The sequence below is a fragment of the Hippoglossus hippoglossus genome, chromosome 16, assembly GCF_009819705.1.
Source record: "Hippoglossus hippoglossus isolate fHipHip1 chromosome 16, fHipHip1.pri, whole genome shotgun sequence".
Lineage (NCBI taxonomy): Eukaryota > Metazoa > Chordata > Actinopteri > Pleuronectiformes > Pleuronectidae > Hippoglossus > Hippoglossus hippoglossus.
Window position 1 is genome coordinate 3,847,390 of NC_047166.1, and position 20,821 is coordinate 3,868,210.

At 43.8% G+C, this 20,821-nt stretch overlaps 1 protein-coding gene across 2 annotated transcripts in view; it reads right to left on the bottom strand.

Moving 5' to 3' along the window:
- Positions 1-402: 402 nt before the first annotated feature.
- The window catches only part of LOC117776247 (inactive phospholipase C-like protein 2), a 29,843-nt gene continuing 9,424 nt past the window's right edge, over positions 403-20,821 (bottom strand). The window contains exons 3-7 of one of the 2 annotated variants that reach the window (XM_034610017.1): positions 12,563-15,046; positions 11,191-11,394; positions 7,408-7,483; positions 2,418-2,527; positions 403-1,149 (exon numbers count right to left, since the gene is read on the bottom strand). In XM_034610017.1, coding sequence (XP_034465908.1) covers positions 946-1,149; positions 2,418-2,527; positions 7,408-7,483; positions 11,191-11,394; positions 12,563-15,046 — 3,078 coding nt within the window. In that variant the 3' untranslated portion in view covers positions 403-945. The remainder of the gene's footprint in view (positions 1,150-2,417; positions 2,528-7,407; positions 7,484-11,190; positions 11,395-12,562; positions 15,047-20,821) is intronic. The other variant, XM_034610018.1, reaches the window with a different exon arrangement.

A 20,821-nucleotide genomic window follows, 5' to 3' on the forward strand; every position in this document is an offset into this window, starting at 1 on the left:
TATATTGCCTGAACACGGCGTGAAACCAGCAACACAGACAACTCAAATCTACAGCGAGTCTTCTAGAGTTTATCAGTCTAAGACGTGTTTCATTAGTCCGGTTGAACCTGCAGGAGTTCCTGGAGGTTTGCTGTAACATGTTCTGCTGCAACAGAGGAAATTAATTCAGTGCAAACAAGTTCTCAGCGTTTCGCAACGAAAATTAACCACGGAGAAAATCTGTGAAACCGCCAAGAATTGCGTCTTGTCACAGACGGCGAGCTCAAATAGACTCAAGTGTGAGAAATGTTAAGTGTCTGAGAAAATAATTATGTGAGAGCAATCGACTCGCTACAGGGTCTCAGTCAGCTGATGAGTGGTCACAGCGACACTGACACCAACAAGAACGCTCACTGTCAGACTGCTATGGGAGGAGGAGGAAAGTGCAGTTCACACGAGGTCTTGTCTTATCACTCAGGACAGAGCACTCACTTTATCGGTGGCTTTATTTTTCCTCGCTATCTTCTGACAATCAGCTTTTTTTTTTTTTACATTTAGTCATGATAATGGTCCAAAAAGCCCCTAAGTCCAGACGCCCAGAGAAAACCCTGCTTCGGTACAACGCGGCAACATTTTAGGTTATAAATACTAAAAACTAATTTTCCAAAAACCCAACCTCAGACCTTTTGAAGATTTGAAGTTGGGTTGAAGTGGTGGTGGCATTTTATTTATGATTACAAGGCAGAAGTCTGTAAGAGGTTACAGCTGTGCTTGGGATACAGGAATGTACTTGATGGAATGTGGAAAAACACTGGTGTGTGTCTGAGTAAGTGAGTGCGCATGAGTGTAGAGTAATGAAGTCAGGTTAGAGACAGACAGAGAGACGGAGGGAGCTGTGGGCTTTGAGCTCAGGAGGCAGGAACAGCGTATAGGTCTGAACGGGGGTGTCAGGGGACTGTGGGACCTTTAGTTGTCCTCACCAGTGAGCTCCTCCTCCACAGTGGCCTTCTCGGCGATGGCGTCAAGGCTACGTCGGCCCCTGGACTCGGAGCCCGTGGAGCCGCCCGCTGCTCCGCCTTTACTCAGGTTACAGGTGAGCACGGCATAGTGGATCTGCTTGAGGTTCTCCTGGACTTCACTCTTGGCGTGCTTCAGTAAGTCTGCCTGGCCCTGAGGGGATGGATCAAAGTGTCAGAGTGGTGGTGGACAGAGAGCAGCTGTGTTGTACAGGGTTCATCAAGTTACACTAACGATTTTCTAATTAACCACATCACTTCTTCAGTCATACCAGTGACAGTAAACCAGAAGGATTGATGAGGACTACAATCCCAGTATTCAGTAGGAGCTCATGTCTCTTTAAAGCCCCCCCCCAATAAAGTCTTCCAGCACGTGCAGGAACAGTCAGCCTCTGCTCTCGCTGTACCTGGATGTTAGGGGGCGAGCCGGACTAGCTGCAAGGCGTGCATTATGCAAATGTCGGGCATCGTGTCAAGGAACATCACGGTGATGAGAAGGTGTCGGCCCGACTACTGACGAGGAGCTGCAGGAGCAGTGTTTTCTCTCAGGAGCCTCTTTCTGTCAGGAGCCTGTTACTGCGTCATTTGGGCTTTTTAACTTTGCAGAGAAAAGAAAAAGCATCAAATGTCTCCTTACGTCTTTGCCCTCACGTCACTTGCTGGTTATGACACAACGAGCTTCCTAGCTACTGTTGCTACCCTCAGCAACAATGATTAACCAGCAACCTGCAGACGTAATCACAAAAACTACTACTTTCAGTTTAGAGACATACAGCATCTCCTGAAAGCCTGGAATCTGACATCAAATCGTTGTATAACTGAAATTACTGCTTATATCAGCCAAGACCTTTCCATGAACTGCTGACTTATAGACTCTCTTAAATGTAGGTTTATTTAAAAAAAATGTTAAATAATGTGAACTAATCCTTTTAACAATGGAACATAACGTTGTGGATCTAATGCGTTTCTCCAAATGCCTCCCACGCAGCAACAAGGAATCAGTGAACGTTTACACAATGCCGGGGTGAATCAACGTTTATCTCTGGAGTGCAGGCAGAACATCACTGTCTTCATCTTTAATAAGAAGTTTTATCTAACCCCGCAATCGGAAACTCTCTCTGTCCTATATCCTCTGTTTTTTCTTTTCAAAGGGGCCTATTTGCAGCTCTTTTCATTTCAGCTGCAGTTGGAAACCATTCTGCTGCACAGCCTCTAACAAGAACTGTCACATAACCAGAATAATGGCGAAATGTTCATGAGAGAGAGAATCGCCCGAGGCCCCTGACCCTGTGCTCTGACCTCCTGCGACCATCAGCGCGTTGCAGCGATATGAGAAGTAACACATTTCAAATTACAGAGTGCCACGTCGCAAACATCACAGCGGGCACTGGAGTTGTGGCTGATTTGAGTCGAAACCCTCACCTTCAGGATGGTGATGTTCCACGTGAAGCTCTCCACTGCCTTGTGCAACTTCCGGCCCTTCAAGCCCTCCTTCGTGGCCAAGTCGTGGAGGTTCTCGTGAAATTCCATCGCTGAAAGAGAAACAGACACCAGCTAAAGTGTTGCATCTGTCTTTATGGCCCGGAGTTCACGTCGGTGAGGTGACAGGAGTCTGGGAACCGGGACTGGGTGAAACACATTAGAGCTTAGACCCTGGCATGTACTGTCAACATTTCACAGTCGACTGCTGCAGCAGACGTACACAGACTCTGTGGCTGTGGAGGACGACTCCTCTCTCCTTACTGCACATCTGCAGTGTGAGAGGGGATCACAGTGACTGCTGTTGTGCAGGTGTCAGCTTTAAAAGAACATATCTGAACAAATTAAAGCTGAGAGTTAGATTTAAGGAGGTTTTTACACCTGAAAGTCCGGAGTAAGGTTAATGTCTTTGTTACATTTGATCCAATTAGATACAGGAGAACAGCTAAAGGCTCTTTAGATGGGTGATCGGGTGCCCCATGATTTCAGAGTTCCTCCAATCAGATTAATTAATCACCATCTACAGTGTTACATTAATATTTACTGTGCTGTCTGTTGACGTGTGCCCTCCTGCAGTACTTCGTTAATTTGAAATCTATGTCCTGGGGTGAAATGTGAGTGAGCGGCTGATCCCAACAAGGTATTAATGGGCTGTCAAGGGAGATGAGTGAGTAAAAACCTGGTGAACCTGTTAAAAAAAAGGAGAGAAAGCAGAGACGCTTGATAAGACACAGGAGGAGAAGAAAACAAAAAAAATTGAAGGAAGCACTGAGGCAGGAGGAGAGAGAGAGTAAAGCGCCCCAGAAACAGAGAGAAGAGTGGAGGAGAGAAGCTGTGTAGGCAGACAGACATGACGTTCTTTCACTGTGGATTAGCATCAAGCATCGAACAGAGGAGGGATCTGTCTCCTGAGGAGGTTTCCCACCTCCTCTCTTCTCTTCCCTTTGCATGACTGAGTCTGAGCAAGGACATGTTTAATGTGGAGTGTGCTTTATAGCACGAGCACTGACACAGCAGCAACAGGCAGCCCTGGCCTGTGAGGTAAATAAACCAGAGAGAGAGAGCAGAGTTCCTGCTACGCACAAAGCGGCATAATGCACGTCTGCACTGGGAACTACCCACAACACGTTCGTTCGCTGGAAGCGCTGATATCTGGAGTCTGTACGGGGGCCCTGTTGGTACTGTTGCTATGGAAACATGGTGTGCACGTGAGGGAGCGAGAGAGAGAGATCCCTTCGCGGCAAATCATCATAATAGGTGTGGGATTGGGTTGTTTCAGTGGCTCTCAGCTGAAGATACGAGTCTGTTAACAGACCTCGGGCAGGAACATAACCTCAAACAGCTGAGAGAATTTACTCACAGGTCGGACACGTTCGTCATCGTTGAACCAGACATCACACCGCTGCACCCACAACACACAGGCACCTTCATTTTTTTTTTTTACATTTCCTGTGTTTTAACCATCACGTAAAAATTATGTCTCTTCAATTTCGCCATCTATAAGTACAGAGCCGCTGCTGCTGCGCACGTGAACCATGACTTTGCTGAAAAATGGTGCACAGCTTCCTCTTTCTGTCACACACACATACACTGGAGGTTGCCTAGCAACATTTTATGGAGTCGGGCAGGCAAGAAACGGGGAAGCTCATCCTTAGGAAGGCGTTTCACTGTGATGTCTGTGAGGTAATGCTGCAAGACGGCAGCTGTACAGTAAAGCCCGTCTCTCTCTCTCTCTCTCTCTCTCTCTCTCTCTCTCTCTCTCTCTCTCTCTCTCTCTCTCTCTCTCTCAGAGTGTAACGGCTACAGCATCGCAGAGAAGATTAGCATAATCTGAATTATTCAGTGGATTGATTATTGATCATTCTTTCACTGAATCTGAGAATCACACAGAATACACGTCATTTGATGATTGCAGCCCCTTGTCAGTTTTAAGCATTTACACAATGAAATGTGAAAATTAAAGAAAAGACTCATCACAATTTCTCCGAGCCCAAGGGTGACGTCATCGATTTGCTCGTTTTGTGCGACTCAAGTCTGAAACCTGACCACATTACATTTACGTATATAAACTCATATTGGAGATGGTGAAATTGATAAAGAGCATTTTGCTGATCAACAATAGGGTTAGGGTTAGGGGGGGTTAGGGGTTAAATCTATACTGCAGTGGCCTACATTCTGAAGGAGCAAAGAACAAAGAACAAAGATGGTGTTGCACCGTGTGATCTCAGGGTTTCCACACATCTAATGTGTTTCAACATGTGTAACACAAACACTCGCTCCTTGCTTTGGAAAAAAAAAACCTGTCGCTCCCCTCTGCACAGCATCAACACACCGACCGTCGTGTGGCACTTGGCTCATAACGACGTCTTGTGTACTCATCTAATTAGTCTGTTCAGCCATCGAGCCGGACTCACTAATTGGAAGTGGAGTGACTGTCGGCTGAGGGAAGTGACATCCGTGTTTGAGCCGCAAACACCTGACTGTGTGTGTGTGTGTGTGTGTGTGTGTGTGTGTGTGTGTGTGTGTGTGTGTGTTTCCTTTGCGAAGGGGGGAGTGAGCCCCTGTCTAAGCTGATGTGATGGATTATTCACAACTTTAATAGCTGTTGCTGCTGGAACGTTCCGCCTGCTGTAAAGGGGGAATTGGGTTTGTACTGACCCAGTTTCCCCACAACAGACAAGTGCATGAAACCACATGGCACACACACACACACACACACACACACTGAAACAAAACCACGAGTGCACACACACACACACACACTGAAACAAAACCACGAGTGCACACACACACACAGACCGCTAGGATGAAAATGTGTCAGTTCAGGGTGAAAAATAAATCAATGTTCAAGCTCATCAGTTTGCCATCTGTTGTGTCCTACTTCACAATTGTTAGCTGTTGAAATGTGTCCGGCTGCTTTTAGGTAATAATCAGACATGACGATGCTTTGAGACCCGCAAAGCTTCTGCGGAAGCTTTTGAATAAAAAGGTTTGATCTACGCTTGCACTCTGTGCCGCAAATGATAGCTACATCAGATCCTGGGGTTTTTGTCTCAATATACTGGTCGTGAAAATAACCACGATTCTTTTAAAACATTGAATATTAATATCATGTTAAGTAGAGCCTGACCAAAATAGATTTTTTGGGTCTGACATTGATACTAGGGAGTAAAAAGTTACTACTCTGATACTATTACATCAGATACTGATGTCTGTGAAGTTTTTATTAGCCAACAATAAATAAATCAGGCAAATTATACCAAATTAAAATACCAAATAATCAATTCCCTCTTAAATCGTTTGTTTCTTTCGGCCGTTCTGATTCACGCTCCAATATGTTGGGTATTACTGTTTTGTAGTATTGTGAATTAATTTGGAAAACAAAGAGACAAATCACTACACAAAGTTGAAATTGACTAAATTAATTATTTTGTTAAACATGCAGTGAAAATCTGATATAACGACAGATTTACTGATAATTAAACGTAATGTTGTGAAGACGATCCGGTGATGAAGCAGATAATATCTCCTTCGGGCTTTGAATGATTTCAAATAAAGAAGTTATGTGCGGATGAGCAACAGGTAGAACTGGAGGCAGCACAATGCACATCCACTCTCTAAATCACACAATGTGTAATATTAATGTGTTGAGTCAACGTATTTGCAAACTGTGCACACTTGTAAATAATTTCGTACTGTAGATCTGTAAACTGCCAAACCGCCGGTGGCCTTGAGAAATAGAACAGGAAAGATGCTCATGAAGGCTGCACAGATGAAAAAGGGTGATTGTGGCACAGCAGCCATTTAAAAATTGCACACGCAAACCGATGAGTTCAGACACTCCCTTCCCCTTTATCTGGTAATTGTTAAGGGCTGGAACGTGGTGGACCAACGACAGGAAAACAGCAACAAGCCTTTGATTAAAAGACACAGTCCTGCTTCTCTCTGATGTGCCGAGACAATCGCCGATGAATATTTTATAAAGGCATCCATCTGGAAACCAATAAAGCTGAGCCACGGTAATGATGGTCCATCTTTGCTCCCTTCCGCTCTCACTTGGCGCTTCCCCCGGTCCTATGCGCCGTGATAAATCAGCTCTCTGTGTTACTTGATGGAATCCCTGACCACAAAGTGCTGCATTATGAAGCACATTAATCTCTAAAGTGAACTCTTTCTCGTTACCGGAGTTCAGCCTTGTACACTGCAGCGCGTTTCATAGAAGAACTGTCACAGAATAAAGACCGAACGTGGGTCGTACTAACACTGACCGCGGAGAATAATGCAATCAGCAGATTCTTGAGCTTCACTGACGAGCAGCCAATCAAACGAGTGGATTGACTTTATCCCTGACCACATCATATTAACATGTGGGGGCTGAATAAACATATTAAAGGACGGTGGAAGCGGTTGGCCAATCACAACAGAATGGGGAGCTGGCCAATCAGGGGTAGACGGGGGCCTTAGAGAGACAGGAGCTCAAACTTTGTGTTTTCTCAACATTTGAGCATATAAACCTTTTTTAAATAAAAATGATGAGCCTGTATATGAGGAAAATGTGTCTCCTTTAAATTCACATGAGGGTGTTTTGTGGAAAAAGCTATTGAGCTACCGTCTGTTAGCTCTGACGTCATTCTCAGGTTCACTCATCTCTGAACCTTGAACCAAACCTTGCAATTAAAATACAGCACAGGGGGGGGGGGCTGCTGCTGCTGGTGGGAATCACAGCTTCATCAATTCAAACATGAATCGAATTGTAATTCCACTCTCCTGCAAATAAGCCAAGAATAATCAGCTCTACCCAATTTCCAATTGATTTATCTGTGTCTTGTAGCATTGGGGAGACGAAGGAGCCGCAGGCAAACATTCAGCGGCTGGTTAATACTGTCGGGAAACACAGGCTTTTAGGGTTTCTCTCTTTTTTTTCGTCTCTTACCTGCTTTTTGCGTTTGTAGGATTCGGTCATATATCCCCTCGTAGGTCTCCAGGAGCGCCCGGCTGGTTTGGATCACCTGAAAGCACACGAAACATATTGTTCACGTTTGCGTTCATTTTCCACATCAGCAGAAGCGGCATTCCACAACAAAGCAGGGAGCAGTCTCGGTCTGCTGGCCGGGTGGATCTGTCCAGGGAGAGCTGTGAAAAACAAGCTTTTATTACAGGCGCGCTTGTGGGCGAGGTCGCTTAATTGCATTTTTGTGGCCCAGAATTAGAGGAAAGGAGACAAGCAATTAGGATGTTAGCCTTTTCTTTCCAAATAGGAAGTGTCCTATGTTCAGGAGAAAAATATAAAGTACATGTCAGACCTGCTGCTTGGTTTGGAAAGCTTCTGTTACGGCAGATCATCGAAGTTGTTTGATAATGATGGTGAGTGAACCGTTAAACCTAAAAAAGGTGCAAAGCCTTATGAGTCACACCACTACTGTGCTATCCGTGAAACCGCAGCTGTGAATGATGCTAAGTTTAGCTCCTCTGCTGTTGTGCTCGGCCTTAATTGAGTGCACAATCTCCTCTGACTTGCAAACTGTTAAAACTCTCATGGTGGCCGTTAGAGCCGACTCAAAGGCTTCGGGAATCCATTTATTACATCCAGACACCGCATCCTCCCCACACGGCTCCAAAAAAAAAAAAGGAAAACACTCTCTGGCTTTTCGGAGGCGTTTCAGGAGGTTAATGATGCATGTGTAGCCTTCCACAGACAGGTGAACAAGCACGGCGTGAACAAGGTGGCTCGCGAACCATCTGGATCTTTCCCCCCCTGAATATTCCAGTAATGGCTTAATTGTCTCATCTGAAGGAGATGATATTCAGTTAATGCCTGTTTGGTATCCGGGGCCTTTGTGTTCCTCTGCGTTGTTTTTAATTGACATGTACATTTACTCATACACTCCCTAAGTGCCTTAAGTGCACTGCAAGGTTGTGCCACGCAGGCCAGGCCGCCCAGCTCAGCAGCCAGGACGAAAAGAAAAACACAATTTCTATTCAAGCTCAGTGTAACAACAAAGCCACCGTGTGGAAAAAAGAGCCGTTCTCTACATTGTGCCCCTGAGATCGATCTCTGGAGCTCGCCGGTCACGTGGCTGACCACCGAGAAAAGAACGAGTAGCGAGTGGTGTCGAAGGCAGAATGGAGGGCAAAAGAGAAAAGGGAAACTTCTATTAGGGGAACAGTTAGTAATGTCCTCATACTAATTGAGTAGAGGAGGTGGGTTTTACTACAGATAAACAACAATGATCACAACAGTTTTTAACTTTGTTTAATCCATTTTATGTTATTTTGGATTTTGTCAGTATGTGTGTGCACCCTGAGTTGCTACTGGGTAAGAAAAGTGCTATTTGAATTAAATTGACTATACATTTATGTCATCTGTAATCAGCCCCTGAATTATTGTCCAACAATGTTTGAAGACTGACACATTTTCTCTGGGTCACGTGTTTGCTCGTCACTGTGAATCATCCGCTGTGATTTATTTACAGTCAAACACATTGTCCTGACGCTGGAAATTCACTAGAGCAGCAAACGTGTATTAATCCCCACACACGTGCACTAGCTCTTCCTGTCTGAGCGCTGTTTGCTGAAACAAGACAGTTTCCTTTTTTTTTGCAAAACTGAAAGTAAATTCTACTGATCTGTTTCTGAGGAAAAACGTCATAAGTAAGAACCTGCAGGATCAGATGCTGCTGATTTTGTTCTTCACATTAAGTTTGTGAACAGCAAGATTGTGGAAGGACGATCTCTTGCAAATCAATTGTTGGTTTTTCCATCTTTCTCGTCAACGTACTGAATTATTAAAAAAAGAAAATTCTTATAAAAATTCATTTTTTGTCTTACGGCATCACAGTTCAGCTCTAAATCCCATTTTAGGAGAATCGGTGAAGACATTTTTCTAAAGACAATACAAACATCCTGCCTTTTCTTTTCTAAAAGGCTGATGACATAAGACTCCATCATGTCGTGTGCTTCACGGGGGGGACAGACACAGTCTCACAAACCCATGTAGTGAATCACCACGTTAGGCTACAAGCGCTCATGACTAAGTGATTGTGGCTGCTCGTGTCACTCTGCAGCTGCAGTGGGGGCACGTCGAGCTGTCGCACACACTGTGATTACTTCCCTGATGGGTGAAAGAAATTACAGCCCCGGTGGCACATGAAGCATCTCATTTAGGAGGCACATTCTAAAAGGTAGGTGGGTGCACTGTGCCCCATCTGCACACTAAAGACTACCTACTGTAAGTGCTGGTGTGTTTAGTTGTATTATTATCATTACTAGCCGCACTGCAGGAAAAAGCACAGGGATGCTCATTTATTTTTAAGGTGATGTAGGATGAGTAATTCCATTCTGCACTGGACCATTAAAAACTCTAAGAATGGATTATTTAACACAACAGACCTTAACTGTGTATTGGATGAATAATAGCACAACACAACGCTGATGCATATTTACAGTATCTCAGATGTTTTCCCAAATACCACAGGGAAAAAAATAATATTGGATTATTGCCAAGTGAAGAAATGACTAACACATGGGTTTCATTATCTCCGTGGATCAACATGTCAGAGATTTCATATTTTCTCCATCCACCAACTGTGGGCTCAGTTCCTCTGCTGCGAAACAAACACGGAAACCGGACCCTATTATCTAAGACCATAAACTGTCATCGTGCTAAATCTCTCTCTTCCTGCACATGAATGGCCAGGGACCGAGACCCAGATTCTATTTTTTGCCAATTAGGAAGTGAAAGCCTGGTTCCTCCCCACTGGTGGATTTTGACACACTGCCTGAATTTCAGATTTTTTATTGTCCCATACATTATTTACTACTCTTTAAGTTTTTCTCTCCGTGCTCGTCAGCTCCCCGTCTCTCCGGGCACTCGGCGGATGATCAAGGCCCTGCAGCCTCACACCACTTAAGCCCTTCCTCTTAATTTATTCCACTTTGGTCCCCAAACACCCGTAATTTTCTCCTTTCTTCCCCCTCCAACTAAATTTTCCCTGCTACTCTTTCCATCAGGGCCAATTACCTCCCCCTCCACTGCTGAGTCTGAATTGAGTAGAGGGGGTCACCTTAATTTGTCTTCGTCTTGAGTCTTTCCAGCAGCATCCCCCCTTTTTCAGATGCTCATGATGGATGAAGAGTGTTGTAAAAATAACTGTTGGGTGTAAATAGCACTTCATTGTGTCTCTGTTGGAAACATAATGCTGCAACCAAAAGGATGTAAATATCCGATAAAACAAATTAATTACTGGGTGCAAAATGATTCAAAGTCGTTCACTTGTAGCTCTACTTAGTCGGTGGATTTCTTCCTTCTGCTTGAAATAATGCTCGACTCCATCATAGCGTGAGGAGAATCAGGGTCAGAGAACAGGATGTGATGGGGATAATGGTATTGTCTGGGAATAACCTCAATGGCATGTTGCATAACTTGCGAATATTGATTTTATTACTTAACAGAGCTCTGGCCCCATTACCTAACCACCACTGTGTGTCCCCATTAAGACCAGTGAAGCCAAGGTATTGATTTGACTGGAGTCGAAGCTAGTTTGGAAGGTTAGGTCTCTTCCATTCCATTGTAACTGTGAACCACTGCCTACTGCCCACTTACACTAGGGCTGCAAGATATTAGTAAACTAAATACTAAATATTTAAGCCCCCTTCACTTGTCCTTGAAGAGTCATTACTCTGCCCATTGAGAGACGAACTCCTGACTGCAACTTACCATTTCATAGGTGGTGACGACCTTCTTAAGGACCTCTGGCAGCAGGCCTTGTGGTTCCAACTCAGGGTACTGGTCAGCGAGGTTGAACAGCAGAAGGGGGGCGATGTCGGGTCCAGCCAGTCGAGGGGACAAGGCCAGGATGCACTGCTTCAGGTTGGCCACAGCTGAAAGGCCGCACAGCTCTTTAAAGGACACTATGGCATTCTGCAGAGAGACGAGAGAAGTTACAGCTGGGCCTGCATGCAGTCATACTGGTTTGCACAGACATGCCAATAAAAACAAATATCTGATGCCATAACCATCAGTTACAGTGTGAAGAGAGAGTAACTTAATAGTCCATGTTACTTAAGTCTGGCATTCATCTAAATAAAACATATAATCATAACTAAGACGCTGTCAGAGGAAGTGACCGCAAGTTCACTAATTACCTGGGAGAAGTTTCATTTTTGTTAGACACTCACAAGCACTCAAACCAACTGGACTGACAGTCACAGAGTCACAGGGAAATGGAAAAAACTCACACACACACACAAATCCTAACCTTCCTGTGAGAGGCCAAATTTAAACCCAACGCAAACAACCGAAGGGACAAACTGTGGCAGGACGGCCGGGATGTGTTATATTCTCAAGGCCAGTGGCTTATTATCACACAATGACTGCAACATAAACAGGGCGACCGAAAAAAAATCCCAATGCGATGCCTGGAGAGACACAACATGAGACCAACCACAGAGTGCTGTGAAGCTCCTGTAAAGCATTTCTCATAAAATGTAGTATCTTTCTTAACAGAGACTATGAATGAGCATGTGTATAATACATTTGCACACATAAAAGATAGTATTACACTGTTTTCATGATGCTACACAAACGTGTTCAATGTCAGGGGGAAGAAGTTCAGGCTGACACTGGGTTTGTGTGGGTTAGGATGTTGTGGTTAAAGCTAAAGGACATTTTCATAATTTGTTGTAGCATTTTAACATGATTATTCTTAACCTCTTCCGTTCTGCTGTATCTGTTTCCTATTTACACATTAGAAGTTATTGAAATCTATTACATATCATTCAAATGGGACTCTCACCGTAATGCACATTATGACGCAACTTGTCTGCATCTGTTTTGAGTATTGCACAACACATGGCGGTTAAATCTAATCAGAGTCAGTCAAGCGTGGTGGTTACGTGTTTCTCTTTCGAAGGAGGAAGCCTTTCTACTTGAGGGTATAAATTTCTACTCTTCTCATGCAAGAAGACGGGGGGGGGGGGTGGGGGGGGGTGTTCTTGCAGTCAGCACATACTGTACATGTTAGATCATAACGGTGCATCAATGGTGAAGACACAAGCAAACCAAATGCATTTGAACTTTAATTTCTTACCTGCATGTTCTCTCTGAGGTCCGTTGCCTCCCTAAGTGGCAGGATGGCTGTTTTGAAGACATCATCCGCAGCCTTGATCAATAGCACTCTCATGCTGGCATACTCCCTACTCCTCTTGGCCTTTCGTACAGACAGTCCCCTCTTGTGTGGTTTACCGCCTCCTCTTCGATTAGTTATGGCCACATGAACAAACAACAAGGTGTGTGGCAGAACTTCCCCCGTCAGAGACTGTAGCGGTATATGGCGGAAACCTGGCTGGAGACACTCAAAGGGTATTGTGTATTGGCCGATGAATTCATCCCCGATGTAGTCGTCATCTAGCACCACGAAGCGCACCATTGCGAGCTCTGGGAGGTTTATCTGAAACTCAAAGCTCTCGTCGAAGAGAGGGTTGTCCCCATTCTGGTTGACTGTTTTAGTCCTTTGTTCAGCACAGTCAGCCGGGATGCCATGTATTTCCACGTACACGTAGGGGTCTACTACGTCTCCTTTGGCACCTGAGCCTTTGGGTTTCGGGAAGTTTTGTCCACTGATGATCTTGATGTGCAAGAGCTGCGGAGAAACACCGGGCACAGAGTCTTTGGTGTTGGCACTAAAATATGAAACCTGCTCCCTCATGATGGCTGGACGCAGCACATAGCCGCAGTTCCCATTCTGACGGAACCAGCCAATGTTTAAATCCATCATCAGGCCTGGAGTCTGGTAGTTCATTGCTACAATCTGGCAACCGCACTTCCAGAAGTCTTGTGGATTCATGTTGCTGGAGTCGATCCGCATGGGGCTGGGGTACACCCTCGCCAGGAACTTCTTGTTATAATTGACAAAGTCACCAGGGAAGTCACTTGCATGGCGACTGGCGAAGACCTCATTGAAAGAGCAGAGCTCCCAGTGCTTCTGACTCTGGAAGGACGTTGCGAAGTCCTTGAACTCCACAGACTTACACAAGGTCACCAGATCAGAGAGGTCCTTGGACAGCTGGAATTTCTTCAGTGCGATCGTCTGTTGTTCCGCAGACTCGATGCTCATCCTTTGAGACATCTCTGCCCCCTCATCCTCATCGGTCACCTCACCTTCCGAGGCTGTGCAGTTCGTACTCAGCTTCTTCCCCTTCAGCAGGATCTTTCCCTTCAGTTCCGAGGGAGAAGGGAGGTAACAGTCCTCAGGTTTAGGAGGATCCAATATGATCTTGTCCCCAAGGATCTTCTTCAGGTGCTGAAACATGACTCTCTGTTGCTTTAAGGAGCAGTGGTTTTCTAAACATAACATCAGTGGAAACTCGGATGCAACGAAGGAATACTTGTTGATGACGTCGATGACGCTGCGAAAAACGATCTGTGACGTCATCGTGTGGCCAGTGTAAATAACAGGTTCATTATCAGGCCCATCCCACACGTCCAGCTCTACACTGCGGCAGCCCATCTTGAGTGCACGGATATACCCGGTCACATCGGAGGGACCTCTGAACTGATCTTCAATCAGGTACGTGTTGTGGGATGCATTGATGTAATAGTGGGACAAGGGCTGGTTCATGTCCTGGCAAACCGTTTTGTGTTCCGGGTCAAATATATGGCACTCTGGCGACATAACGTAGTTGGTGAAGCCATCGAGAGAGAGCCAGCCCTTGAGCTGACCCTCTTTAGATGGTTCATATTTCTGAATCACCTCTAGGCTGATGTCTTCACTAACTTGAGCCATGCCCTGCTCTGCCTCTAGAAATATCATCAAGTCCTTCGTATCCAGAAATTCTTTGTTGCTGGAGAACTGAACAAAGAGAAAGTAAATTTCTGGTCTGGTGCAAAGATCATGAAAGACCTCGATGAACTCGTCTTTGGTCACGTCGGAGCCTGGTTTGTCCTTCGCTTTGTGAAGCTCCTTAAACTTCAGTTCTATTTTTACATTTTTAAGTCCCGGGTTCAGCTTCTTGACGAGCTGCACAGCGGCACATATAGTTATCTGTTTGCTGTTGTTACGGTCAGCCTCATCAAAAAGCTCCCCTAACCACGACGAGCGCATGTTGTTCTGACTGCTCTCTATCATATTTAACGTGTGTTTCCCATAGGAGATGAGGTACCTCAGTCCTGTTACCCATATGTTGGCTACATCTGCTGTGTTTGCCACCAAGTCCAGGGACTCGTAGTTCTCCCCGAAGATGACTGAGAAAGCGCAGTCCTCTGATATCTGATCATAGGTTCCATTAGTTCTAAAAGTGTCTGTATTTTTCCCCGTGCGGACCTCCTTGATGGATTTCACATCAATTTTGGCCTTTTCTGATTCCTTCTTCGAGGGCTCCCATCTCAAAGACTGCATGTCAGCATCAAGGAGAAAGTAGCGGTGGTAAATGCGCGAGTTGGATCGCACCTTCTTCAGCTCAGAGCCATCCACCATAGCATTGATGCAGTCACTTGCGCTGCTTATTTTCTTCTCGGTGGGCATGCTGCTGAATGACACAGTCTTCTTTCTCTCTTTGCGCTGTCTTGAACCATCCTGCAAAGAAACAGTAGAACATTTTTCTGTAAATGAAAAGCTCAGAAACAGAATAAGTCTTGTGATTTATCAGACTAACCCTTACTTCTTAAAATGTTTTTACTCAAAATAACATAGATGAATATCTTTTCAGCTGTTCAGAATCAGGTTTTTCTATTTCCCTGAAAGGGTTTTGCCGGTATTTCTTCACTTCTGATCATTAAGTCTATTAGGATGTTTGATGCCCATTTACATTCTTAGTATGTTCAATCTGTCACAGGGGAAGAGAGGGACATAAATTCTAGCTCAGGCGCTACAGCGGCAGTAATTTGACTTCCAAAATTTCCATTTTTGTATTTAGCAAAATGCCCATTTCAGTTCCGTATTTTAAGTCCAACAACTGTCTTTCACAATAAAATCCAGGATTAAATGTTTTGTCTTACAGTTACAGCCAGGCAATTGCTTATACTAAAGAACAATACAGCCCAACACGCTGTCTGCTCTGATACAGTTTCCATGTTCAGTCCTTCCTTCCTGCCCCCCCACCCCACCCCACCCCCCTTTGTTCGGTCTCAGCATTTGCTCTGTGGAACCACAGCAGCTACTTTTGTTGGGTGGCTTCAAGTTCCTGTCGCTGTATATTGTAGAGACACAACATGGAATCTCCCTGAGGAAGTATTGCCCACAAAAATCCAGACATCAACAGAAGCCACATGTCTGACAGTTTGAACTAACCCTGCACTTCCCACTGTAGCAGGTTCCTTCAGCACAGGGAACAAACTGTTTTGCATTTTAGATTCTTCAAGCGCATTTCTCAAATTTAGACCAGCCAAACCCCAAACCATTGTTAATCACTTGGTGGCAGCTTAATGGTACCACTTGATGCAAAAAGAATGCATCACTTTGTCAACAATACGATGTTGCCAAGTCGAGAATTCCTTACACTGCACTTCAGTAGAAACCCTTGACTTTTGTTTTCCTCAGGGATTTAATGAAATACTTGAATCCTTCACAGCCCCTCGTGTAATCAGACTCAGATGTGCACAACATGCTGACAGAAACAAGACTCAAAGATCACTGAGTCAAGGCAGGATGGGTAAAGCCACAGAATGATTGCCTGGTTGCATACATGATTTCCATGTGTTTGACTATGTGACGCATGGAGGAGCTTTCAACACATCCTCCCTGACATTTACGGCTTATGTATTTATAACAAGCATAAATGACAAAGAAACGTGACAAAACTCCACCTTCTCTGGTGATGGCATTTATAACAATACATTTGACAACACCAACTGAGATAGATGAGTGTAGCTGTCATTTTCTCATCTCTAATGTCATTTTGTCCCCAGTCTGTCCTCTTACTGTCTCCTCTACGGCTTTGTTCACTGCCATGGCTAAGCAGTGGTTGTTAGAGGTAAACAGAGACTGACTTCTGCGCTATGTGTCATGTACATACTTCATTGCATTTAGACAGGATGCAGCACAATCAGTGGTTACTGACCACAGGCTGCCGCCTGCTGCAGACAGAACCGCCTCAGTCAGATGGTTTGTTTGTCTGAGCAATTAATTTGTCATAGTAGATGACTTATAATAATAAAACTTGCTTGATTTGTGCAGAGCCTCAAATTCCCCAGTGAAAAACATCTCAAATACAGCACGATAACATCTTATCACACAGATCCTGGGAAGCCTGTCAGTCTATAACTGGAATTAAACCCAAACAGTTATTTCTTAGAATTAATAAATCATTATAAATTCCATCTTTGTGTTGGAGTATCGCTAAACACGGACTGTGACATGATAACTTGGATTGGAGGGATTTTACACTTCTCTGTGAACCATGGATGTGCCATGTCGAGTTAAATGTAAAACACATTAATCACATTCTTAAAGCTTAAAACCTAAATGCATGACTGCGGATAATCCTTATGATGTGGTCAAGAATGTTTTCGTGTTAACCTTGTGTTACAGTCACACCTTACTGATGGTATGTGTCTACTTCCTGCTGCATTACCTCAGGATTTCCCCCCGCTTCCTTTAACAAAAGTAAAATACAATACTGCACACAAACACTGCGTGTTATTGTTTCCTGAAGGCGCCATTTCTTATGCAACAGTCCTTTTTCTAGGGGAAGTAAGGTAACCAAGGGTATTTCCTTTTGCAATAAGTTTTATTAGTCCTTAAAAGGTACTTATAAGACCAGATCACCATTATCAGGTTGTCTATTTATAGTCACATCAGATCCCTACCTTATAGGGTGCATATTCTCCTATACACAAATATCTCCTCAGTTAATCTCTGTTCCTCGGAGTTCAATAATAAATACCAAGTCAACCAGGATTAAGATTTTTAGAGCCAGACCAAAGCACATCCCCAAAACAAGTTATGAAACCGGAATACCTGAGATGCTCAAGTAACATCAGCACACGCAGATTTGATTAAGACCTTGATATGTCCAGCAAAGTTCAGGTTTGTTGTGTTTTAGCAGAAGTAGGACGGATTACCCTTGAGGATTTAGGGACTTGTACTGGTCATCCAGGGTCGACGGTTAACCTGCATAATCTGACTGGAAGTGCATTTAAGTCCACAGGCTATCGTGATTATAATACAGTACGAGCTGGAAAGTACGAAAGAAGAAAAATTGCTTCACTGTGCTCGTTATCCACATTCTTAAAGTGTCAGTAGCATATAAAAACAGTATCAGATTGTTCCACTGTGTTTCATCATGAAGAGATACATATGAATGGTAATTCTAGTTGACTCATCCTGACAAGGGGACGTTAGTTATAGGCCTTTACTGTTCCAAAATACGTTTGGTGTGATTTAGAGCGTCTGTGTTGAGTTAGTGAAGAAGACGGAGAGAGAATCGAAGGGAGGAAGCGAGATGCAGAGAGAATGACCAAGTGAGACACAGTATGTCCAACTGCTCGCTGATCCCCCGTAGGAATCCGAACCCTCTAATGGCCTGAATCCGGCATTTTCCTCCTGGCTCACTGAGCAGTTATGAACTGTGAGAGCAACTGAGGGTATCACAGGGGACCCATTATGCCCAGCTCCTCTGTTCTACCTACATCCCCCCCCCAACAACATGCAGTGTGACTCACCTGAATCACATCGCTTCAGACAGGAGCAGATCACAGCTCCACACCAAGGGCCGGGTTTATCAATAAAAGGTCATTGTTTCAAAGAGGAGGTACGTGAATGGCACAAAATGTGTCTCTTTTGTTAGACTGTGTGGTTTAGAGCCCGAAACAATATAGATTATTGGACCTGAATTGTCGTTGTCAGACTCTTATGATAAAGAAATTAAATTGAGGCTTGATAGTAACCATAAACTTTATTACTAATAACTATAAATAAAAACACAGCCATACAACTACACATAAATAACTTAAATTAAGACTATAAACAGATTTTTGGACTGCATGTACCCATTCATACAAACAGTGGGGTCCCTTTCATAATATGAAATTCTGTGGAGTAATAATAAGCAAGAAGATCTCTCACATCATTAAATAACAAGACTGTGTTCACACCGCCTGATGCGTTCAACGGGCAGAGGAGGCTGAGATGAAAACAAGTCTAATGTGTGAAAGTCAGACGGGAGAGTAACACGGTGACAAAGCTTTGGAGGAATGACAAAAAACTAGAAGTAAATGAATCACAAGGAAACCTCACTGGTGACAGTAAGGAAGAGGAAATGCATGAATCAATAAAAGGCGGTTTGGCCGAGGACATTGAGCTCTTGCATAAACTTTTCAGAAATGGCGATGAGTCGCGTTACAAACTCCAATCACTTTAACACCATCAATTCATACGAGCACCAACATATGAAGATTAGGAGTCAAGGCTTAGAGGATGAAGGATTTTTAAATGAACCTTTACAGCTTAACCAATTTCATTTGGGTTTATTTTTTGTTCCGGAAATCATTACCTAAATGTGAAATTATTAATACAATAAGACGTAACAAATGATTGAACTGTACAGTTGTTGTTCAACACATAATTGTAGCAGATAAACAATATTCTGGTGAAGGGCTTGTTGTTTGATTATTAAAATAGCATATGGACTCTCTGTTCTCCAGCTGCACTGCAGTCAAATCCCACAGGAGGTTTAAATCTGCTGAAGGGCCCAGATGCTGCTGTTCTTTACCATATAATATCAGTTGTCGGTCAAATGAAGTGTGAAGAAGGTGAATACCCGGGGAGTTAACTTTTAAAGCTGAACACACAGAAATGAGTGTAGCATGTCTATTTGTGGAACACTGCGGTTGTGACCAAGAGTTGGTCCCCAGAGCTCCGACTGAAGCCGACACTAAAGGAGGAGGGAGCCCAATTTATTATAAGACTTTCTCATTTATTTATATTTTGTTTATATCTGAGGGTTTTTGACTGATGTAATGTCACTGACAGATTCACTTGGTTGTACGGCTGAGACAAAAGAATAGTACTCATCACTTACTAGATTATCTGACCCCTTAAAAACAAACCAATTCTACTGCATACCACTGCTTCTTGGATTTGCATGAGTGATGAGCAATACAGTCAAAAGAGACATTGAGACACATGTTGTCCATAAATTACACAAATGTCCCTCTTCTCACTTTCCTGACGCTCGAAACGATACCAGAAAAATGTTTCCCTCGAATTTATACTCCACTGTTCTTTTTTTGGTGGCAGTTTTTCACTTACTCACAAAAAATGTACTTAACCAGAGGGGGGAACAAGTTCCTGTTTCTACATCATCAGCTTTTAATTTTCTGGCTCTAGGCTTTCAGCGAGCAATCCTCTCATGTTCTCAAATATTGATTGAGCCATTACCCAGTTACAATATTAATTTGTTGATTCAGCAACATTATTTAGAGCCTTTACACAGTTTTGATGGTTTATTAGGTTGCGTGCTTATGGTCTATGACCCACAGGAGCATCCTGGATATCGTCTCTGACACTAAAGCCAATGTTAGGTTTCTTTTTACTACTGCGTATGGAAGAGGGGGAAACACAATCACTGATCTCTCACCTCCAAATATTGAATTTTAAAAGAAAAATAATGGATTTCCTCTTTTATAACTCTGTGCCACTTGTTTATTTTGTCCTGCACGTTTAACTTTAACCATGATCGTCCAACCCTCTATTTTCCTAAACATTTCTACGGGTGCTGTGAATGAAACAGGACCTTGAATGTCAACCAGCAAGCTGAGCAAAAATGGCATTTCAAATCATTATCAGTAGTATTTCTCATTTCCCAGCTCTCTGACTACAATGCAAACACCCACATATAATCCTCCCCAGGACCAATCCAGGGTTAAGAACCACTGACCCGCACTGGGAAGGCAAAGCCAATGGGATATTGGAGATTGTAACAGTACACATGTGTTTTTAAATTAAACTCTATTGGCACGTAAAGAAACCTATGCCTGTCCTTTACTCAAGTTGAGACTGAGGCTTGAAGATGGTTCAACAGTATTTTATCTTTGGCTTTAAACCTGGATAATTCTCATGTCTGTTTCCAACCTTATGGTTTTATGACAGATCGACTGTCGGAATTCCTCTGCGTAAAAAGCAAGATGCCGGAATGTCAGTTTCTTTCGATGAATCTATTATTTTCTACTTTGTGAAACACAACTGGGCAGGTTGTTTACTCATTTATTGATGAGCACCGCGAGGTCAGACTTCAGAGCACTCACACAACATTAATGGTCGGGTCAACGCGGCAATTGCTGAAAATGATCTGATTCAGATTCTGATCAGACCTCGGCTGAAGAAGGATCCAGCAAAACCGTCATGTCACAG